The sequence below is a fragment of the Galeopterus variegatus genome, unplaced genomic scaffold (genome assembly GCF_000696425.1).
Source record: "Galeopterus variegatus unplaced genomic scaffold, G_variegatus-3.0.2 Scaffold65, whole genome shotgun sequence".
Taxonomy (NCBI): domain Eukaryota; kingdom Metazoa; phylum Chordata; class Mammalia; order Dermoptera; family Cynocephalidae; genus Galeopterus; species Galeopterus variegatus.
In genome coordinates this window covers 982451-1006574 of record NW_007726176.1, presented here as the reverse complement: position 1 = coordinate 1006574, position 24124 = coordinate 982451, and the positions used below count along the sequence as shown (strand labels likewise).

Sequence of the window (24124 nt, the reverse complement as noted above, 5' to 3'; positions counted from 1 at the left end):
CTAGCTACTCTTGAAAAAAACTTAAGATCTGGCCATACTAGCCTGTGTTCCTATATAGCTACCAGCTAGAGCCCAATGGAGTGAGGGGAACAGGTGAGGTGTGACCTCTCCATTTTGTCATTTGTTGTTGTCACCTGCCTGTCTAATCCTGGTATCATTTCAAGGCAAGAACCACTTCCCCTTCATAGTGGTATTCTAAAGGAGTAGTTTGCCCTCTATGAAGGACCGAATGAGGAAAAGACTAGAAGCTGCTATTCATCCATTTAGCTAACTTTTATTGAGCCCTCAATAAACACAAAAGGCGGTTTGCCCTTGCAGCACATTCACACTAGGATCTCAGATCATTGAAGGCAAACGGCTCAGGCCCTGCTTTCCGAGGTGGTGGAGGAGCCATGTGCAGCACAAAAAGAGGCAGCCCCACTCTCCCATCCCCAGGGCAGGCAGGGCCCTCCTGACTAGAGCAGTCACAGGAGACTGATAAGCAGCAGCCACTCCTGGAAGCAAGCAGGAAAAAAGGGCAAAAATGGAGGCAGGGGAGGGGTGGGGGTGGGGGGGTAAGTGTGTGTCTTCTTCACCGATGGCTGCAGTGAGCCATAAAGCACCAAGATGCTGTCTTTAATTCAGAAACCACCATGAGCCTCCCACTTTATTCCAATTCTGCTACACACACTGCCTGAGGATGTCTCCCCCTTTCTTGAGAGGAATGCTGGAATGAAGGTCCCACCCCACCCTCTGCCTTCTCCCTGCCCAGGCCCGTTGGGACAGCAGGCCATTGTTGAGAAGTGCCTGTTGCAGTCATTCTCACACCCCCACACACCCACTGGTGGCTGCCAGGAACTCTCAATAGGTCTTGTGTCCATCCAGCCCTAGTGGTCAGGCCCAGAAGACGTGGACAGGCTGAAGGTTCCTTTCTGCCATCACAGAGCAGCCAAGTGCTACAGATAGAGGCTTTGTACAGGAGCCATGGCCAGATTCCTGATGCTTGTCCCCTTACAGGGCAGATTCTGTCCTTGCAGCTTTCAAGGTTAGAGGGTCCTGGGTCCCCATGACCCCAGGAGGGATGCTGGTCGTAGGTCCCCCATCTTGCTTTTTGAGTCTCATCCTTTCAAGATGACCTTGAGAGCTTTAAGCTCATCCTGGTTGAGGGGATTCAGGTTAAAACCTTTCAGCTCCGGTTTGCCTAAGAGGAGAAGACAATCTATCAGAAAGTTGGGCCTGCTGCTGCTCTGGAGCCAAGCCCTGGAAAGGGACTAACACAGCACTAAAGCTGCCAAATGTGGCCCTGAGGTCAAGGGACGGGCCTCAGATTCTGCACTGCACTGGATGATGTACATCCATCCACACCTGCTCCCGGGTCACCAAGAACCTGCAAAGACATGCCTGCTGCTCAGAGACCTCCAGATTTTTGCCAGACCCGTGACTGATCTGGAGTGCTTAGTTTACCAGAATTTCAGCTCTGATCTCAACCACCAGAGGCCTTCTCAGTTTCCTCAGTCAGAGCTATCCTGGTCCCTACACCAAGCCCTGGCATATAATGAGACATCACTCCAGGCACTTTCTGGTACCTGGAAAAGAAGCTGTGACGGGAATAAAACCCCACAAACCTCCCTGTCCATTCTGTCTCTGGGTAGCTGCAGACACCACTGCCCACTGCCCACACCTCCAATGACACTCACATGCTGCCCAGGCCACTGCCCACTTCTGAGGGGCTTCCCACCCTTCAAAATCTGTGTTGATGGTTTTCTCCACTCCGGGTTTCCAGTTCCCCCAAGACCAATACCTTGGGCCTCAAAGAGGCGGTCGACCTTCACTTTAAGTTGTTTCTGGAGTTTTTCAATTTCTTTATCCAGGTGGTCCTGATCTGAAAAAGAGGTGGGCAACAGAGAATGAGGTTATACCACAGAGAGACTGACTAGGGATGGTGAAGCCAGCCTCTCCCTAGCCCCCTTGACAGTAAAAGCTCCTAGCACTCAGGAAGGAAAAGGGAACTTCAGAGACCTACTGAGGAAGGACTAAAGGTTAGAAAGGACATGATCTGCCCAAGACCACTCAGAGAGCCCAGGATACACCAGCTCTCTGACTCCCAGTTCACTGGCCTTTTTTTCATTATGCAAAGTACCCTGGGGTTGTCTGTGGGTGGGGAAGGCAACATCAGGACTTTAGGCTACCTTCCCACAGTGAAATTATGGAAAATTCAAATGCAAGACCAAAATGAAGGACGTATAGACCTAGCCAATCCTAAGATGGCTGGAAAATGGATGGCTGAGGAATTTTACAAACCGAAGTCCATCAAGATAAGGGGTCTTAAGAAAAGCATGATTGTGAAAACATGTGGTCTAAACAATCAATCAGCCTAATGCTCAAGCTTAACCTAAGTAACCACGGCAAACAGAAAAGGTTATTCTAACGTTATGGACTGCACCTGACAAGTGATGGCATGATGATAGAGGTGGCTATCAGAGCTTAATGACCAACTGACTAAGGTCACCCAACCACCTCCATCTGCTTACAAGTGACATTTTGGCTAGCCTGTCTTCCCCACAGACTTCCATGCTTTCTGATGGGGAGAAACCCTGATAGCCAAATCTTGCAGCCTGGGTGATGGTTCTATTTCTCATTGTCTCTTGAGCTTGGCTAGCCTGTGTGGATCCCTAAGAACCCTGACAATGTCCCAAAACCCCTCTAGGTACAGAAACAAGACCACATTTGTGGGCCAACAGAGCAGAGGACCAGATCCTGAACCCAGGCAAGTGACCCCATCTGAAAGCTCAGCTCAAGCAGCCTCCAGCCCACTACCCAAGTGCAATGACAACTCTTAATTTTATAACCATACTACTAGCTGTATGTTCTTCAACAGAACTGCTGGAAACTTCTCCTCCAGGCTCAATCTAGTTTCCTCCACTAGAATTTTGACTTCAAGAGGTATGGAGACAACCTCTCTTCAGAGATTAAGGTAACCTGGTCGGTCCTCTTGGCCTACATGCTTTCAAGGGTATAGAAAAGAAGACATGTGTAACCTTCCCTTTTCCCTGCCAGGATCCATTTACAGCCTGACTTTTTGGCTTTATGATGCTTCTCCAAAGAGCTTCCAGGATTCTTGTGGTTTTGGAGACCTGAGTAACATATGTTGAGTGTCCAGATTGTGGTAGACCCTAGAGGTTCACTGTCCCGAAACCTCCATATTCAACCCAGTCTCTACTACAGGGGATGTGAAAAATAAAAGCTTACTCTCCCAGGCTCCCTTGTAGCTAGGGGTGGCCATGTGCCTTAGTTCTGGCCAATGAGATATCACCAGAAAGTCCCTGGGGCAGATGGCCTTATTTCCAAAATAGAAAGCAAGACTATATGTGGAGAAAGCCTTTGGCCTTTCCTCCAGCCCAGCACACAGACATGAGGTCTGTAATGATGACACAACAACCCTGAGAATGAGAATATGCTAAGGTGCCACTGCTGAGCAGCTGTGCCAGTCCTGGAGCACACCCCTGGACAAAGAAAAAACATGAGAAAAACAGAACCATACCTCCTTAAGCCTCAATTTGTTGGGTTTCCTGTTATCTGTAACCCAGCTCATTCCTCAGTGATAATCGAGCACTATGCTAGATACACATACTGTCTAATATCAACTTCTCAGCAACTGTGCTACATAGATATAGCCTTTTTTAGAGATGAAAAAATAACTCACAATGGCAGAGCAGAGATTAAAACCCACATCAGTCTGAACCCTGTAACACAGCCACCCCTCATTAAGCTGCCCAAAGCTTGACTCTCAGTTCTGGGTTAATACCAAGGCAGGTGGGAGAGATAGCTGTGTCCCTGACCGATCCCAGCAGGCCTTACCTTTCTCAATCATTTCCTTCGTCTGAGAGTGAGACATCTTGATAAACATGTTCCCGAAGCAAACCATCACATCTTCTGAAATAGCAAATAGTCATTCCTTCAACAAAAACTATCTGCAAGGCACTGTCTTAGATGCTGAGAACACAGCAGAACAAGACAAAGTTCCTGCCCTCGTGGAACTTATGTCATAGTGGAGGAGAGGGAATAAACAAAGACACGATTTGTCAGACTCTGAGAAGAGCTGGAGAGAAAAATAAAGCAGGCTAAGAGGGACAGGGAATGCTAGAGCAGGGTGGGACTTGTAACTTATACCAGGTGGTCCTAGGCCTCACTGATTATGCGACATTTGGGCAGAGACCCAAAGAACGTGAGGGTGTGAGCCCTGCAGACACCTGGGGACAGAGTGAGCCAGGCGGAGGAAACAGGAACAGCGAAGATCAGTAGTGTGCTTGGGGTGTTAGGAACAGCAAGAAGACTAGTGTGGGTGAAGTCAATGAGAGAGAGTAGAAGAGATGATATTGGAGAGTTCATGGGGGCTGGATTACATGGAGTATTGCCAGACTCTGAATTTTTACTCTGGTGAAATGAGAAGCAACCAGAAAATGTTATACATTCCAGTGTACTTAAAACTCAAACTTCTTCCCTTGGTCCCCAAGGCTCCCTTCGTTATGGCCTGGTCCTGTCCACCTCTCCAGCCTTGCTTTCTCTTCCCACTTGCATACTCTGCCATGGCCACTTGGCCTCAATTAAAGACTCCCATCCCCTCTTTCCTCCTGGATATTCTCAAAACCCACTCCATGTCCAGTTCCATCTTTAACCTTCTCAGTTTTCTATTATGTATTTTACATTGTTTTTCTTATCTGGAGAGCACAAGGACAGGGCCATCATTTTTATATACACCCAGCACTTTCAGTGTCTGCCATCATTGATGAGCAAAGAACTAAGGGTCTGTCAGCGAGGTGAGCAGTTAAAATCCTGAGCCACAGTCTGTATCAGACCTTTAATACTTGTTCCCCCATCTCCACGGGCCATTTCAATTTCCCAATAGGCTGAATCACCCACCTGTGGCTTTCTGTCTCTATCAGAGACAAGGTGAAGGCCTTAAAAAAGAAATGAATGGGACTCCTGGGTTATAGTGAGGAAGGCTCAACTTACCAGAGAGGCTAACATCCCTCTGCAGGGCCCTTAGGCCCTCCCGGTTCTGATTCCTTTTGGTGTCCAGGTCCACAATCTGAAAACAGGAGAAGGGAATTCAGCTACCTCTTGCCCCAAGCTGTCACTTCTTGACAGACCAGGGACTGAGGAGACAAGGCATCCTCCTGGGTTACTTCCAAATTCCTGCCTAAAATGGATTGATGTGTGAACGTATTTCTTCTCCCACTCAGCTTCCAGGTCCTTAAGATAATGCTTTGTGCAGGTGTCCTCCCCCCAGAGAAGGTGCTGGGAAAATGTTTGCTGACTACATGGATAATTTTGTGTTAACCACTGGAGTGCTAGTTCTCAAACTTTAGGGCTTATAGGAGTCACCAGGGGAGTGGAAATCTCTCCTCTAGACATGGTGATTAAGCAAGCCTAACAAGCTCTATTTTTGGACACGCTCCTCCAGCTAATTCTGACCTAGTATCACAAGAAACCCAATAATATTAGACTAGAACGGCGGGGATGGGGCACTGAGATGGTGGCAACACCACAATAGCTACTAAGGAAGTGAGGAGGCAGTACAGTATACTTCTTGAGAGCTGGCTCTGGAGCAGGAGTACCTAGGTTTGAATCCTGCTGCCTGCTATGATCTTCGTAATTTCATCTTCCTATTTACTCCTCTGAAAACTGGAGATATGAACAGTACCTACCTCAAAGGTTACCGAGGCAGAAATGAAATGAGTTAAAACAAGTACCCGACACAGTAGGTACTAGATAAATTTTAACTGCTGTTATTATCATCCAGCATACCTTGATGCAATATTTAATCTGACAGGCTCTTCCCCAAGGTTTCCCTTCTCAGGGTAAGGATCAACCCAACCAACTACCCAAGCATTCTAACCAGAGATGAGAGAGAGTCATGAACCATTCTTGACTCCTCCTGCTCCTTCACCCCTTTATGTAACCATCCTCACAACCGAGTCCATCTCCAAAATTTATTTCTGACCCATTCACATCTCTCCATCACCACCACCTCGTCCAAACCCATCTCTCCTTTGAAGCATGGCAATGCCCCCTGCCAGCCTCCCTGCCTCCACCCTTGCCCTCCTATATTCTGTACTCCACACAGTAGCCAGAGGAATCCTTTTAAAACCTAAATCCAAGGTCTGGCCCCTGGCTCACTTGGGAGAGTGCGGTGCTGACAACACCAAGGCCAAGGGTTCAGATCCCTATATAGGGATGGCCGGTTAGCTCACTTGGGAGAGCGTGGTGCTGACAACACCAAGTCAAGGATTAAGATGCCCTTACCAGTCATCTTCGGTTAGCTCACTTGGGAGAGCGTGGTGCTGACAACACCAAGTCAAGGATTAAGATGCCCTTACCAGTCATCTTTTAAAAAGAACAAAAAACCTAAATCCAATTACATCACCCTTCCTCCCCACTGCAAACTCGCTTCAAAGACTTGGCGCTTGAATTAGAACCCGACCCGAACTGCCTGTGCAGGTCTACAAGGCCCTCCATGACCGAGGTCCCACCTTTCCCCACGTCCCCACCCCCGCCCAGCCACAAGGCCTTCAGGCCTCTTTTCTGTTTCTCTTCTCCCCTCAGGGTCTTGACCGGGCCAGTGCACAGAGATCAATGAAGGAGGCCTGGGAACTGCATTTTGAAAAGGTGTTTGGGGAAACCACCCAGAGCGGTAATGGGTCGGGATCCGGACAACACGGTAAGGAACTGAGAAGGATGGAGAGAGGAATACCCAGCACAGGGCAGGCGCTCCTTAATACCAGCCGAATAAATGAGGGTCGCGCTGCGCTGTGTCAAGCGTTTGACCCACGTTATCTCACAACCTCCCCACGTCTGTCTTCTCGGAGCCGTTAAGTCACCAGCCCAGGTCAACTCACTGCGACCTCGCACACTTTTCTACGGCGCTCGCCGTCAGGCCTCGGCCGCCGGCCCCAGCGTGGCTGACCGGCCTCCTACCTGCCGCTTGTCCGCCAGCACCTCCTCGGCGAGCTCCTCCACCTCGACCAGGTACCGCAGCACCCGCTCGGCCTCCGGAGACAGCATGGCGCCCACCAGCTCCGGCTGCGGCTCCGACGCAACCCCGCTTAAGCTCCGCTCTGCTCCGCGACGGTTCTGAGTCGGCGCCCCAGGCGCACGCGCCGCACTGACAGGGCTTCCGGCACGCCTGCGCAATTAAAAAAAAGTGGCGGACAGGCTCCAACGCATGCGCGACAACCGAAAGCGAGAGGCGGGGCCTGGCTGGGGGGTGGGGCCTAGCTTTGGGGGCGGGGCTGGAGCGCCCCCTGCAGGCCCAGAGAGCACAGTCCGCAGCGTTGCCTCTTACCCCTTCCTCCATTTTTTCAAGTATTTCTTGAGCACCTACTACGTGCCAAGCAGTTTTAGGTGCTGAGGATGCAGCAGTGAACAAAACAAAATCCCTGCCCTCATGAAACTTCATCTCAGTGGAGAATACTAACAATTAATGACAAAATAAATAATTGCTATGACAGGTAGTAATAATGACTTTGGATAGATATAAATCATTGTTCTTTTGTTTAAGGAACACAAAGAAGGCCCTTCTGGCAGTATGACTCATTTAACCTCTGACACCTTCAGTTTCCAATTTATAAAATAGGGGTGAATAGAAATCCCCCTCACTGCCTCTCCAGAGGCTCAGAAGGAGGCAGGAATCAATTTTAATTCCATCTGATGGTGTTTGTTGGCCCCTGTGTTGGGCCCAACGTCCTGAGTAGTTGACCTAGACCCAAAGAAGGGCATAAAAAGCTATGTACGGTGAGCAATGAAGTGCTAGCTCAGAAAAGAAGTTCTGTAAATACTGGAGAGTGAATCCACGTGGGCCATATGATCCGGGTGGACTTCCCAGAGGCAGGCAGGTGGAAATGGCTGCCCATCAGAACCAGAGGGTTTCCTAGAGATCTTCATGCCCACACCCCTCATTGTGTAGTTGGAAAAGCCAAGGCTCAGAGAGACGTGAAGACTTTGAAAAGTCAACAGCAGAACTGATGCTGGAACTCTGACCTCTTGCCTCCCTGATTCCAGCTTTTTATTCTCCTCTTTTGGCCTCTTGTAATCATGCCATCACACACCCCTTACTTTACTTGAATTTCACAGCAACATTTTTAAAGACGGAATTATTGCTGCCCTATTCCACGGCTGCAGACTGAGGCCAGGTAAAGGTCAGTGCCTCATCACGCAGCAAGTCAGGAGGGTCTGGAAGCACCCTGGTCTCCAAACCACAGGGGCCTCTGGTCCCTGAAAAAATCACTTCTCCAAATTGTGGCCCCAGCAGCACCTTCTCTCCATCTGGCCTTTGGCTGCCTTCAACTACCAGAAGCAGAGCTAATTTTCCCTGAAGCTGCCTGGTGTAGGGAAGGAGGGAGATTCATTATGGATTTCTCATTGAGGGTGAATTTGTCACCAAACCCAGGATGTTTTGTGTAAACACCTTCTGGTCCAGAAATGCAAGCACAGACCCTGTGAAGGAAGGGGGGACATTTGCTAAAGGAGAAACAAGGCTCACCAGACTGCAGCACTGGGTCTCCTCCACCTTGGGGCCCAAATAGGGCTGGACCATGTTGACTCTTGACCCCTGCCAGATGGGCCTGGAAGTGGGGGAGGGGCTGAGGGAAGCTTCCACATTATCAGCTTCTTGGCTGTGGCTGGCCCTTAGGGCCCACCCCAGTCCCTGGAAGTGTTGGGGAGGGGGGTCATAGTCACCTAAGACTTTGAGTCGATCAGACTTAGGACTCTTGGAGATCACTCAGGTTCAGAACCATTTATTTCACAAATATTTACTGACTTCCAAGGCCCTGTGATAGCGATTCTGCCATGAGCAAAACCAGACAAGCTCCCTGCCCTCAGAAAGCTCCCAGTCTGGTGGAAAAGACAGACAATCAACATATGAACAAGTAAATATATCATATGTCAGGTGGTGAAAGGTGCTATGGATAAAAATAGAGCAGGGTAAGGTGAAGAAGGACTGATGGAGGGGCTATTTGAGATAAGGTGATCAGGGAGGGCTTCCCTGAGGAGGTGGTATTTGAGCACAATGTGGAGCAGGTGAGCAGGGGAGCTATGTGGATATCTGAGAGACAGCGGTCCAGGCAGAGGGAATAGCCGGTGTAGGTGGAACGGAATGAGCAAGGGGGAGAGGGTAGGAGATGAGGTCACAGAGGGGAAGGAGGCATTGGCATACAGGGCTGTAGAAGGAGCTGTCAGTGTCCCACCCGAAACTGACTAGGTCCTCCCTGGAGGTTTTCTGTAGACATTGCTGCCCTGCCTGTGGCTTCCTGCATCTCTCAACTCACAGTTGAGTGGGGAATGCCTGTGCATTAACGCCCACAAGAGTGAACTCCCACCAAGGACAGGAGTTAGTGACGGCATATCTCAGTGTCTTTGCCTCTCTGTGGGAGACCCAAGAGGAGGCTGCTACAGTCATCCAGGAAACTCTACATATCCCCCACTTCTCAGCGTGCTCACACCACCTCCCAAGGGTCAATAGTGCCCTCTGGGCCCCCACAGCTTCCTGGGCTTCCCTCTTCTCTGCACTTGCCACACCATTTTTTTTTTTCTCTGAACATCTCCCGCTCCAGTCATGAGCTCCTCAGGGCTGAATCTTGTCGGTCTTGTTCACTATTGCATCTCCAGAACCGAGGATGGTACCTGACATACAGTAGGTGCTCAATCAATGTTTATGGACTGAATGAGTAGACTCAACATGAAGCAGAACTTTCTAAAATCCCAGTTATCCTGGGGCCAGCCCGTGGCTCACTCGGGAGAGTGAGGTGCTCATAACACCAAGGCCACAGGTTCAGATCCCTATATAGGGATGGCCGGTTGGCTCGCTGGGTGAGTGTGGTGCTGACAACACCAAGTCAAGGGTTAAGAACCCCTTACCGGTCATCTTTTAAAAAATAAAAATAAAATAAAATCCCAGTTATCCAAAGACAGGGCTGGCCAGTTAGCCCAGTTAGAGTGTGGTGCTGATAACACTAAGGTCCAGGATTTGATCCCTGTACTGGCCAGCTGCCAAAAAAAAAAAAAAAAAAAACCCAACCCAAAACAAACAACAGCAACAAAATAAAGTACCCAAAGATGAACAGAGCTAACTCAAGGATAACTTGTTTCCTTTCACAGGAGGTAGGTAAGTTGAGGCTAGACTGACACATGGTCAGGATATTGCAGAGGAGATTCAAGCTCTGGGTGGGTGATCTTTTCTAACTAGAAAACCTCTACCTGGTCACAATGGGATATGCCCCCATCTTTAGCCATCCCAAGCCCAGGCCAAAAGGGACATGGCTATTAGGGCTCTGGTGTTTGAGGACCAGAGCCAAAAAGAACTATGCCCCAGCTATACCTCTCAGATCCCTTTTTACCAATTTTGTGCCTTCAATGACCAGCACCCACATCTCTCCTTAGGGAGGACTGTCCTCCGGCCACTGGAGCCTCTGGGGGGCGCTTACCCCCAAGCTGTAACCCATCGTCTGGGGCGTATGGAAGTGCATCTTCCTTGCCGGGGTGAAGGTGGCAGGTGGGGGATAACTCTGAGATATAATTTACACTGCAGGGTTCCCCTGTGGGGTCCGCAGTCCTGCTTGGCTTCCTCTCCTTCCCTGTCCTCCCTGCCACCCCCACCCCGCCCTTTATGGTCAAAGCCCTCTCAGGTGCTCATCTCGCTCAGTAAAAGCCAAACTCTTCACTGAGGCCCACAGGGCCCTACAAGGCCTGTCCTACCTCTCTGTGTCATCTCCCACCTCCTTGCTTTTCCTCAAACAAGCCAGATGTGGTCTCTCCTCAGGGCCTTTGCACAGGCTGCTCCCTCTCTCTGCCTGAACTTTCCCCGATGTCTAGGGCTCCCTCCCTCACTTCCTACAAGTCTCTGCTTAAATGTCACCTTTTTTTTTTTCTAAAAGATGACCGGTAAGGGGATCCCAACCCTTGACTTGATGTTGTCAGCACCACATTCTCCCAAGTGAGCTAACCGGCCATCCCTATATGGGATCTGAACCCGTGGCCTTGGTGTTATCAGCACCACACTCTTCCAAGTGAGCCACAAGCCAGCCCAAAATGTCACCTTCTCATTGAAGCCCACCCTGACCGCCCTATTTAAAAATGCAACCCCTGGGGCCGGCCTGTGGCTCACTCGGGAGAGTGCGGTGCTGATAACACCAAGGCCATGGGTTCAGATCCCATATAGGGATGGCCGGTTTGCTCACTGGGTGAGCGTGGTGCTGACAACACCAAGTCAAGGGTTAAGATCCCCTTACCGGTCATCTTAAAAATAAATAAATAAATAAAAATGCAACCCCTGCCACTCCCAGCACTCCTGATCAATTTCTGCTCTACTTTTTCTTTTTCTTTTCATAGCTTTTGTAACCTTCCAGCATGCTACATAATTTACTTATTATATTTCTTTTTAATCTACCTCTGCTAGAAAGGGGGTTCTGTGAGAGCAGGAATCTTTGTTTCATTTGTTACTGATGTATCCCAAAAGCGCCTGGCCCATAGTAGGTGCCTGATAAACGTTTTTGAATAAACAAATGAGAAGAGCCAGAATTCTAACTAATGCAGATTCTTGCTAAGGCCAGGCTCTTAAAGGTGGGGGTGTGGTGGTGGTGGGAGCAACAGATCCTGCCAGGCCTTGTTGACTAGGGTAAGGGGGTTGGACTTTGTTCTCAGACCAGTGAGAAGCTATTGAAGAGTTTTGAGCAAGCACAGACATGATTGGATTCACTTTGTGAAAGACCCTTCTGGCTCTGATGATAGGATGGGCTGAAAGGGGCAAGTGTGGGGCAGTCCTCTGGATTGCGGGTGTTTGTGCTGGGAGTGGGAGGGTTAGGATGGGGGCTGCGGCTGCTCTGGGGCTGGGAAAGAGCAGGAGAGAAGCCAGTTCCATGCCCTGATTCTCCAGGCAGCCTGGGTGGCTGCTCTACCAGCTCTGGCCTGTGAGTTGTCCTGGCTGGGCCTCCCAGCTGCTGACAACATGCTCCTGTCCTGCAGATGGGCTGTTTGCTCGCCTGGGTGGTCCCAGCTCCTCCCTCCACTTCCTTTGTGCCTTTGTCGGCTTGGCAGGTGGGAGGGAGGCCTCCACTCCCTCTCCTCTCCTGACCCAGAGAATAATCCCTTACATTCATGTGATTCTCCTCGTGCCATTACTTCACCCTCCCACATCCCTGGGTAATGCAGAAATCTGATTCCCATTGGGCAGATGAGGACATTGAGGCCAGGAAAGGGAATGTGACCCTCCCAAGGTCATGCAGCCAGATGGGGACGCCAGATGGGGACGTGTCTCCCAACTCCCCATGCTTTAATTTTCATCAGGCAACAGATGGCCCCATGACTTGACTTGAAAAACATTAAGTGGTCCCAAAGAGAGTACAAACCCAGAACATTCCAGGCCTCCTTGAGCTGGCCTTTACTACTACCTTTAATACTAAATTCATCTATTTTAAATTCCATGAATAGATTCTTCTTATCAAAAATGAAAACATTACAGAGAAGACTAAAGCTCCTTTTTTTGACACCCCTTCTCCCATCTCAGTTCCCTTTAAAGTACCAATTTGGGTGTGTCTTTTCTGAACTGTGTTATGCCTTTAAAGACATAGTTATGAACCCAGAGAACATACATACTGCTGTTGTGAATGTGGCAGGGTAGGAAGGTGGATGGAGGGCGTTGCGCACAAGGGTACCGTTCTGCAGCCTGTTTACTCTTGGACATCTTTGATTGTTATATTCAGATCTTTCTCCTATTTTCTAACAGCTGCAAAACATTCTATAGTGTATAAACACTATAGTTCATTTGTTTATCCAGTTTTCTCAATTAAATTTTGCATTTATTTTTCAACATTCTATAGTGTATAAACACAATAGTTCATTTGTTTATCTAGTTTTCTCAATTAGATTTTGCACTTATTTTTCATGCACTAACACACAGAGGGTTCATTTAATACCGTGTCCCAGCTCTTAGCACACAATCATGATTTAGTCTGCAAAGACCCTTTCTTGTTTATACCATTTTTTCCTTTTCTCCTTACCCCTACTCAATTTTGACCTCACTGAAACTCCCTGTACTGTGTTTGATAAAGGTCCTTAAATATTTGGGATTTCTTGCAAGATGCAATGTGTTGTGTATTTTTAAAATTCTTTTTTTTTTTTTTTTAAAGATGACCGGTAAGGGGATCTTAACCCTTGTCTTGGTGTTGTCAGCACCATGCTCACCCAGTGAGCAAACCGGCCATCCCTATATGGGATCTGAACCCATGGCCTTGGTGTTATCAGCACCGCACTCTCCCAAGTGAGCCACGGGCCGGCCCATATTTTTAAAATTCTTATTGAGGCACAATACACAGAGAAGAGTGCACATATCAGAAGCATACAGTCCATGAACTTTCAAAAGCTGACCACATCCATGTAACCCGCACTCAGATCAAGCAACAGAACATTAGCAGCCCCCCAGGAGATCCCCTCCAAACCCTCCCAAACCACTACCCCAGGGGCAACCACCATCCTTCTATCACCACACATTAATTTTGCTGGGTTTTGAACTTTGTACAAGTGGAATTGCACAGTGTGTGCTACCACGCACTCTCTTCTTTTGCTCAACTTTTTGTCAATGAGATTTATCTATATTGCTGTGTGTAGTTGTTGTAGATCACTCGCTCTCGGTGCCGTAGTGTAGTCCAGTGTGGGTGGCTTCTAGCTTGGAGTCATTACAGGCAATGCAGATATGATCATTCCTGAGCATTCATGTTTGGGTTCACGTCTGTATGCACTTCTGTGGTGTGTATGTATACCTAGGAGTGGAATTGTTGGGTATGTTCAGTTTCAGTAGATATTAATAAACTGGGGATGTATTTTTAATCCACAATGTTATTGAGCTGTAAGTCATGTTCCTTTCCTGTTTTTTTGCTTTTCCCGGTGTATTCTATGTACCTCTAGTTCCTTACTCTTGCAGCTCGAGAGAATGCCAGAGTTGCTTCCACCTCATTTCACTTGTCCGCTCCATTGTTTATGGACACCTGAGTTGCCTGTCTCTCCCCATCAACACACACAGCACCACATTGAACATCCCAGTGTGGTATTGCTTTGTCATAGGACATCATCACACTTCTTTTTCATAAATGCTGCCACATTCCTCTCCAGAATGGCTGTACTCATTTATGCTCCTACAGTGACACTCATCCTCCCAACATTAGGCATATCCACCTTTCTGTGGCTAACCTGTGTGGCGCTGCTGTGGATTGAACTGGGTCCCCCAAAGTCCATGTATTAGAAACTTAACCCCCACTGTGACAGTGTTGAGAGGGAGGGAAATCCTATTATAGTAGTTGAAAGGTTGGACATTGAAGAGGTGATTAGATTGTGAGGACCATGTGCTAGTAAATGGATTAATGCATTGATGGTTTGATGGTGGCCATGGACGTGGTTCTGAGGGCTTTAAAAGGAGAGCCAGTGAGGAGGTTCACTCTTTCTTGCTTCTGCCTTTCTCACAATGTGATAACCTGCATTTTTGTGTTGTCACCACCAGGAAAAGACCCTCACCAGATGTGTTCCCTGGACTTTGGACTTCCCAGCCTCTGAAACTGTAAGCAATAAATATCTTTACAAATTACCCAGTTTCAGGTATTTTGTTACAAGCACAGAGACAGACCAATACAGGCAGCTGTAGGCATCATATTTCCTGAACCATTCTTTTGTGGAGGGACTTTCAGTTGTTTTCCATCTTTGCGGATCATAAGAAGTGCCGCACTGATCCTTTGGGGGCACGCCTCCTTGTCCCCATCTTCGAGTTCGACTTTATTTCTGCCTCGTCCTCCCCAATCTTCTTGACCCCTAGTTCCCCCAAACACCCTAACTTTCCCACCTCTCTGCCTTCACTCAGGCTGTGCCCTCGGCCTGGAACACCTTTGCTTTCCTTCTCCAATGTTGAGTGCTTACTCTTCCCTTAAGTACCCTCCTCCTAGAAGCCCCTGCCCCCCACCCTGGTCCCCAAGGAGGGCTGCTCTCCCTCAGGCCTCCCAGAGGGACTTTGGTTTTCATTTTCTTCTGGCATCAGTCACTTTCCTGTTTTGAACCAACCTATTTTTCATGGTTTTGTTGTCTTCACTGCCCTGGGAGCTCACTGAGGCCAAGTGTTCCATGGGCTTCCCCTCAGGTGCCCAGGACCCCCAGAGTGTACTCAGGAGATATCTGCTGAATGACTGAGTGAGGCCATGGCCTAATCATGGAAGGAATTAGGGTTCAGTCTCCCTCTCCCTTTCTCTTTTCTTCTCCTTCTCCCCCCTCTATCCCTTTACCAGCCAGAACCTTTCAGGAGTAGCTCATTCCACGAGAAAGAGGATGGAACATGGAGTCAAGACTTCCCCTCTCTAAGGTGGAAGTGGATAGCCCAGCCCCACTGTAAAATGGGTGGTAGCACTCATTCATTCACTCAGGGCAATGGTTACCGAGGGCCTACACTGTGCCAGGCCCTGGGAACCAAATGGTAAACAGGACAGGCCCAGTCCTGGGCCTCATGGGCTTTCAGCCACAAGGGCAAGATTGACATTCATGCATTTACCATTCTTAATTGTGATAAGGCTTCAGTGAAAATCTCAGAGTCCAGTGAGATTGTACAGCGGGGGGCGGGGGGGTGGAGGTGGAGGAGGCTTGCTTGAGAAAGTGACATTTGAGCCAAGATCTAAGAAAGAGGAGAAATAAACTAAGCAAGTGGAGCGGCTGTGGGTGGGGGTGGGATAGAAAACGTGTTTCAGCTAGAGGAAACAGCAAGTGCAGAGGCACCGTTCTGGGAGGGAACCTGCAGAAGGCCAGTGAGGCTGGACCCCAAGAAGGGGAAAATAGGGTAGGAGAGGCTGAATGGTAGACAGGAGCTAGGTCATGCTGGAGGGCCTGATGGGCAGAGCAAAATTGGAAAATGGACTCATTCACTCAATAAGTAATTATTGGACACCTACTATTAGCCAGGAGCTGTGCTATAGCAGTGAAGGAGAAGACAAGGTCCCTGTTCCCACAGAGCTCACTGGGGCCAGTAATAACATTACACAGGGGAGGAATGGCTAACCTTTATAGAGGCCCTACTATGTGCTGGGAACTATGCTGAGTGCCTTCTATTCACTATCTCATTCGATCCTCACCACCACACTGTGAAGTAGGATATCCATTTCATTGAAGAGGAAACTGAGGCTCAGCAAGGTGGAGTGATTTACCCATCTGTAAGGAGTCTCAAGAACTTATTGCAATCCATTTAAAAAGACCTTTTAGAGGCACCTTCACTCGAGGCCAATGTACAGAAAATAAATTGGTACAGTCCGTATGGAGGGCATCTATCAAAATTATAAACACACGTCCTAGTCCATCAGCAAGTCCATTGCTAGAAATTTATTCTTCAGATATCCAAAATGGTTTGTCTACAAAACTATTCACTGACATAGGAGGGTACTTCAAAAAGTTCACGAAAACGGGCCGGCCCGGTGGCACACTGCTACAGTGCGCCGCTTGGGAAGCGCGGCGGCACTCCCGCTGAGGGTTCGGATCCCACATACAGACCGGTTCCCGCTCACTGGCTGAGCGAGGAGCGGGGGCAACACTGAGGGTTGCGATCCCATTGCCGGTCCCGGTCCGGTACGGGCGCAACACTGAGGGTTGCGGTCCATTGCCGGACATGAAAAAAAAAAAAAAAAAGTTCACGAAAAGATTCACATGATCTTTTAGTTCTATTTTTCCATGAAGTTATTGTAACAGGCTGGAGACAACCTAATTGACCATTATTTAGGAGACTGGTGAAGTAGATTGAGGTACATTCATGCAATGGAATGCTATGGTTTAAAAGAGAACATGGTGTTCTCTACGCACTAATATAGAGCAATCTCCAAAAGTGTTGTTGTTATTATGGTCAGAACTGTGTATAATTAAGCTATCATTTGTTTTTAAACGGTGGTGTTGGGTAAAGAGATAGGTAGATGAGAGAGAGAAGAGACAGAGAGGGAGAGAGAAAGAGAGACAGGAAGAGATAGACACATAAGAAACTTCTATCATTGGTTGCCTCTGGGAAGGGGAGCTGGTGACTGGAGCACAGGGTAGGAGAGGTACTTTTCAATGTGTCCCCTTTGTACCTCTGAATTTTGAATCATGTGAATGTATTAACTGTTCAACAAATAAATAAATACAATAATGTTTATTTAAAGGACTTTCGGATTCTATTTGGAAGAAAGAGACATTTGAATGAAGACATTCCAGGATTGTTGAGTAGGTGTCTTAGTGATTCCCTTTCTTTACAAATGAGGAAACTGAAGTCTACAGTGGTAAAGTGACTTGCTTAAGTTACTTGAACAGGTAGGGCAGAATCAGGACTGGCTTTCACTTGAAGTGCAGACCCGTGCCCTTTCCTGTTGCAGCTGGTGCAGGACCACTGAGCATCTGCTACATGCCAGCCTCCACGAATTGCTGAGGATACGGTGGGGAACAGTAGAGGCACGAGTACTGCCTTCACAGACCTTACATTCTAGACAAGAAACAAATAAATCTTTATTATAATGTCAGGTAGTGATAAGTGCTATGAATAAACAAATAAGGCAGATAAGGGGATAACGGGTGTCAGGGGAACATGATCAAGAAAAACCCTTCTGAAGAGGCAACGTTTTAGAGCAGAGAGAGATGGAGCCTCCTGAGCAACTGGGAGGACAGCAGGAACAAAAGGCACCTGGAAGGGAGAAGGTTGGCTTGTTAAAGAGACAGCAAGGAGCCAGTGTGGCTGGAACAGAGTGCAGGAGGGAGAGACGGTGGGAGGTGATGTGAGAGAAGTGGGCAGGAAAGAGACAAAGGCAGGGCTGAGGACTTGGGCTGAAAGAGAGATAGGAAATAGTTAGAAGTTTCTTTTTTTTTTTTTTTTTTTTAAAGATGACCGGTAAGGGGATCTCAACCCTTGGCTTGGTGTTGTCAGCACCACGCTCAGCCAGTGAGCAAACCGGCCATCCCTATATAGGATCCGAACCCGTGGCCTTGGTGTTATCAGCACCGCACTCTACCGAGTGAGCCACAGGCCGGCCCTAGTTAGAAGTTTCTAAGCAGGACAAGGAAACTGATCAGGTTTCCCCTTTAAAAAGGCCCTGCCGGGGCCGGCCCGTGGCTCACTCGGGAGAGTGCGGTGCTGATAACACCAAGGCCACGGGTTCGGATCCTATATAGGGATGGCCGGTTTGCTCACTGGCTGAGCGTGGTGCTGACAACACCAAGTCAAGGGTTAAGATCCCCTTACCGGTCATCTTTAAAAAAAATAAAAATAGGGCCGGCCTGTGGCTCACTCGGGAGAGTGCGGTGCTGATGGCGCCAAGGCCCCGGGTTCGGATCCCATATAAGGATGGCCGGTTCGCTCACTGGCTCAGCGTGATGCTGACAACACCAAGTCGAGGGTTAAGATCCCCTTACCGGTCATCTTTTAAAAAAATAAAATAAAATAAAAAATAAAAAATAAAAAATAAAAATAATAAAATAAAAATAATAAAAATAAAAAAAATAAAAATAAAAAGGCCCTGCCGAGGTGAGGAGATTAACAATTAGGGGGAGAGATAGGGACTGGAGGGAGCCCAGTGAGGAGGTGACAAGGCCTTGGCCTGGGGCAGTGTGGTGGGGAGCAGAGGCTGGCTTCCCCTTCTGTCCAAAGAGGGAGTTGAACCAGATGGTCCTTTAGGGCTGTTTCAGTTTTGGAATTTGGTAATTTGGTGAATTACCTTAGCACACACCAATTTGGTGAAGCCAGCCACTGTTTTTTTTTTTTTTTCCTCTCTCTCAATCTCTTGGTTTCTCCTCTCGGATTCTGGGTCTGAACATAGCCTAGAGATATGAGGCTCAGACTGGGGACTCCTGCTCATCCCCATCACTGCCAGCCCCACTTCTGTCCCACCTCCCGGGGACAGATGGGTGGGCAGCAGGAGGCAGCTGGGCCTTGATGACTGCAAGGCCCCCAGGGAGAGAATTATCTGGGAGGTCATAACCCCTCTCTGCCTTCCAGATCTTGACTTAAAAGCCCCAAATGTCACAGCCCCAAGGGGCAGGGGTTGGAGGGTACCAAGAGAGTGGCAGGGCAAGATGCTTTTTCGTTTCGCAGCTGCAGAGACCCAGGGTGCTGAGGACTCCATGGCTGGGGGCAGAAAGCAATTAGAGCTGAAAACTGGTGGGCCTCAGGCCATGTCTGACCCACTGACTTATCTACTTAGCCTGAAAAGTGTTTGAGAAAAATTGGAGCCCATGTTTAAAAATCAAGAAATTTTACAGTAAAATCCAGATTTCTGACTTCTCTTAAACAATTAGAAAATCTGACCATACCAACCACCCATTCCCATATAACAACATCTGGCAGGAGTTGAGTAACAGCTGTCCCCATTATTATTTTATTTTATTAATAGGTAAATACATTCACATGATTCCAAAATAAATTATAAATAGGCATGTAATAAAGCCTCCCTCCCATCCTTGTCTCCTTCTCCTCATTGCCCTCTTTAGTAATCTCTTCTTGTTTTCTTATGCAAACTTCCAAATTTTCTTTATGCATATACAAAAAAATAAAAATATAGATCGTTCCCCCCTTTTCACCCAGCTTCACCCTGTTATGTCCTTTGCTTTTCCCCATGGAGGACTCTCTGTGTTGGGACATAGACAGCTTACTGCCACATGCCATTCCACTGCCAGGGAGTCCTATGATTTATTTAGCCAGTCTCCCACTGATGGGTATTTGGGTCATTCCTAATATTTGCTGTTATATACAATACTGTATCAATTATCTCATGCTTAGTTTGCACAGGTGCAAATATTTCAGTAGAAACTAAAGAAAAATTATTAGGAACTAGTGTAAGCAGAGGGTACAGTAGGCAAGGACTGAGTCCTCAGCAAGAACCTGAAGTGAGGCTAAGGGAGGAAACACGATGAGGGCTGCTCCTAAGAGTGATTCCTGGGCTGGCCAGTTGGCTCAGCTGGTTAGAGCATGGTGCTGATAACACCAAGATCCAGGGTTCGATCCCTGTACCAGACACACACACACACACACACACACACACACACACACACACAAAAAGAGTACCAACAAAGCCCAGAGACAATGCCCTTGGGGACTAGGGAAAGGCTCCCAGATTTGCTTCTGCTACTTGCTAAATATGGAACTTCTCTCTGGGCCTCAGTGTCCCCGTGTGTAAAATGAGGGAGGGGCTTGGGGGATTGGATGAGATCTCAAAGGGCCTGTCCAGTTCTGATGAGCTGCAGCCCACCTTCTCCCTCTGCACCAGCCAAACTCATCCTCTTCTCAGCCCTTGAATGTACCTAGCTCAGTCCCATTGCAGAGTCTTTGTCCAAGCTGTCCCCATCCCCTTCCCTAGCCAGTGGAACACCACCCCTGTGCACCCCTGTTGGTTCTAGTCTGAACCTCTGAGCTTGCTAGCCACTCAGAACAGACCAGTCCAAACTGCTTCAGAGCAGAGTCCCCTCTACAGCACCCCTGGCAGGTGGGCCACTCCATACCTGGCCCACTCTTCAGACAACCCATCAAATCCTTCCTCTATGTCAATTTCTTCAGTTGCCTGAACTCTAGCATAGAATTCTTGAATGCCAACTCTCCTATTTCCTAATGAATGGCTTTGTGACATCGCCTCCCTGAGTCTTAGTTTCCACTCGAAAAATGGCTGGTTTGAGGATAACATGGTAATATCAGTAAAGTTCTTAGCACAGCTCCTGACACATAGAAGGATTTAATAATTCCATACATCACTGCCCTCATTTGAATAAATTACCTGGTTTATAAAGTGGGGAGAATAACAGAACCTATTCCATAGGACTGATCAGTCATCAATTCATTCATTTATTCATTCAATGATTTTTATAGAATACATACTGAATGCCAGGCCCAGCACTGGGCCCTGGGAAATTTGGGAAATGAAGAAAATAGATGAATTGTCCCAATCCTCATGGAGCTCCCAGGCAATTCCAAACAGGCAAACATAAAAAGATGAATTGCCAGTGTGCTAATGTTAAGAAGGAAAAGACTAAGGTTTTTTTTTTTTTTTTTTAAAGATGACCGGTAAGGGGATCTTAACTCTTGACTTGGTGTTGTCGGCACTACGCTCAGCCAGTGAGCGAACCGGCCATCCCTATGTGGGATCCGAACCCGGGGCCTTGGTGTTATCAGCACCGCACTCTACCGAGTGAGCCACGGGCCGGCCCAGGTTTTTTTTTTTTTATACAATGACTGGTAAGGGGATCTCAACCCTTGGCTTGGTGTTGTCAGCACCACACTCAGCCAGTGAGCCAACCGGCCATCCCTATATAGGATCTGAACCCGGGGCCTTCATGTTATCAGCACCGCACTCTCCCGAGTGAGCCACAGGGCCGGCCCCTAAGATGTTTTTTTTTTTTTTTTTTTTTTTTTTAAAAGATGACCGGTAAGGAGATCTTAACCCTTGACTTGGTGTTGTCAGCACCACGCTCAGCCAGTGAGCGAACCGGCCATCCCTATGTGGGATCCGAACCCGGGGCCTTGGTGTTTTCACCACCGCACTCTACCGAGTGAGCCACGGGCCGGCCCCCCTAAGATGTTTTTTATTTGCTTGTTTTTGTTTTTGGCAGCTGGCTGGTACAGGGATTCAAACTATATGACTTTGGTATTACAAGCCTGTCAACTAACCAACTGAGCTAACTACCAGCCTAAAAGACTAACATGTTATGGAAGCTCATAACAGGAGAGTGTCAGAGAGACTTCTCTGAGGGGTAGGGAGTGGGGCACAGCTGGGTGAGAGATCTAGAAGGGCTTCCTGTAGGAAGCATCACTCCAGTTAATAATTACCATTAATTATCTTCACCACAGCCCTAGGAGGAAAGCATTGATTATCTCCCATTTTACTTTTTTCTGAAGATAAGATAAATGGAGTGATTTGCCAAGGTCATGGAGTCAAGAAGGGATAGGTGGGTTTCAAACCCAGATTTCCTGGCTCCAGAGTCTCACTGAAAAATCTGTCTTTTACTGCCTGTTTGAATAGGCCACCACCGGGATACAGAGAGGCATTGGAGAATAGAGAGGCTGCCTCCATTTTAATGGGTCCCAAAGGTGAGAACCTAACTATGCCAGGCCCTACCCAGGCACCTGTGAGAGAAGGCAGAAATCCAGACACACACCGAAACTGGCCCAGAACCATAAGAGGGCCAGGGACAAAAGGGGGCTGGGGCCAGAGCTTCTCCCCTGGCCCTACCACCCATGGCTCTATACGCTCCATGAGTCTCCCTGCCTAGGGTTGTAGGAGAGAGAGAAAAAGCAGAGATGCTCCTTTCTAAATCACATTGGAATTCCGACCTTCCAGCCCAACCCACAAACACTCCCACTAGTCTAAACATGCCCACAAATAGGGACCTGTCAGCCTTGAATCCAGTCTGGAAAACTCCCCTAATCCCTAACTCTTCCCCCTCTGGTTTCATTCTTTGGCAATAGCTGGTATCCCAACCTCCCAAGCATTGCTGGTACCAAAACAGTCCCTGACACAATAGGGATACCAGGTTGCAGGACTGCAGATGGCTGCTCCTTCTGACCAGGGCAGCTGTCTCCCTTCATCTTCTCTTCCCTGCCACTCACAGGCAGGCTGATCCTCCTGCCTCCCTTCCTCTCCTCCTCTTCCCTTGCCTCCTGCCTTTTCCCCCCCTCCTCTCCTCCTCCCATCAAGAGGTAGCAAAGCCTATTCTGCAGCCAGATGATGATGAGCTTTAATTTGGCTCTAGCACTTATTATAAGACTGAACAAATTAACTAAGTTTTCTGTGACTCAGTTTCTTCATCCATAAAATGGGAGGAAAAATGTGAACTACTTCACAATTGTGTGGGTAAAATGAGTTAGTAATTGTACAGTGCTTAGAATAGTGCCAGGCAAAGAGAAACTACTACATGAATGCGTGTATAATAAATGCTCTGGTACATCCAGTCTGAGCAAGGGCGGTGGGGGGCGGAGGGGTGTGTCCTGGGGTTATCCAGGATGTGTGAGGGACCCCACCTCCTCTCATGGATTACTGTTATCATCTCCCTCTGGTCTCCAGCCCCATGCTGCTTCCCTGTGATCACATCTCTACTCTGGCTGCTGAGTCTTCTTTCTAAATCCTGATGGGACCATATAACTCCTCTGCTCAAATTCTGCAGTGGTTCTTTATTGCCTGCTGGATAAAGGCCACCTTCTGGTCCTTTAGTATCTCATTCCTCAGAACTCTCCAGCCCCATCTTTCCCAGCTTTGCACCCCCCTGGATCTGTGATCCAGACTTCCTTGAAAACATGCCCTCTAGTCTCTGGCCTCCAGGCTTTTTCCTCCACCTGGTGTTTCCTCCCATCCCTTTCCTCTTGATGCTGCCCCCTTCCCTCCCCCTACTCTACTAGGGCTGTGGCCAGATGAAGGCAGTCCCTGAGGGAGGGAAAGGGGACAGTGAAGAAGAGACAGCAACTCTCAAAGCTGCAGTTTTCTCAGCTTCAAAACAAAGACAATAAGAAAAGGGACGTCTCAAGATCAAAGGAGGGGATGAAACAATATAGGAACACTCAGGAAACCACGAAGTGGTGCGTTAGTACCGAGTGATAGCTAAAGGGTTATTGGGAGGCCTGCCCAAGCAGCCAGCCCCCCAGCCCCTTAATTCTGAGTCCCCAGTCCTCTTCCCCCTCAGACCCAAGCCACCGGAGGGAAAAACAGGAGAGAAATAAAAAGGAGAGGATGGAAAGGGGGTCGATAAAAGAAAAGGAAGGAAGCGAAGTCCAGTGGGAGGTGAGAGACAGAAAGCATGTGGTTGGAGCCCCACGTCTCCGAAGAAGGAGGGAGAGGGTGACCTGGGATGCTCTCCCGTCCCCTGCCCCTCTCCCTTCCTAGGGGGGCTGCCCCCGTCCGGCCACAGCCCAGGCGGGGTGGGGGAAGGGCGGGGCGGCGCCGAGAAGAATGAATAATTGAGGTGGAGGGGAGGAGGAAGAAGAGGAGGAGGAGGAAGAGGGGGAGCCGGGAGCCGCCTGCACAGGGTCCTCCGCACTCCGCACCCCACCCCCTCCGCCGCCCGGAAGTCGCTCCCCGCCTCCTGCTCCGCCAACATGGCCGCGAAGTCGGATGGAGCGGCGGCCGCGGCCGCCCCG

The 24124-nt window shown here is 48.6% G+C and overlaps 1 protein-coding gene across 1 annotated transcript; it reads right to left on the bottom strand.

The window, feature by feature from the left end:
• Positions 1 to 254: 254 nt before the first annotated feature.
• PDRG1 (p53 and DNA-damage regulated 1) lies at positions 255 to 7122 on the bottom strand. Its single transcript, XM_008577188.1, has 5 exons — positions 6958 to 7122; positions 4993 to 5068; positions 3838 to 3912; positions 1781 to 1861; positions 255 to 1180 (listed from the first exon to the last, which is right to left on the bottom strand). The coding sequence occupies exons 1-5, from the start codon at positions 7042 to 7044 to the stop codon at positions 1098 to 1100; spliced, it is 402 nt and encodes a 133-aa protein (XP_008575410.1). The 5' UTR covers positions 7045 to 7122; the 3' UTR covers positions 255 to 1097.
• Between the last annotated feature and the right edge of the window lie 17002 nt (positions 7123 to 24124).

Coding starts and splice junctions, on each gene's coding strand:
- PDRG1 (XM_008577188.1), bottom strand. CDS start 7,044: ATGCTGTCTCCGGAGGCCGAGCGGGTGCTGCGGTACCTGGTCGAGGTG. Junction 3,913..4,992: donor GAGGGATGTTAGCCTCTCTG/GTAAGTTGAGCC, acceptor TTGCTATTTCAG/AAGATGTGATGGTTTGCTTC. Junction 1,862..3,837: donor GAAGGAAATGATTGAGAAAG/GTAAGGCCTGCT, acceptor CCTCTTTTTCAG/ATCAGGACCACCTGGATAAA.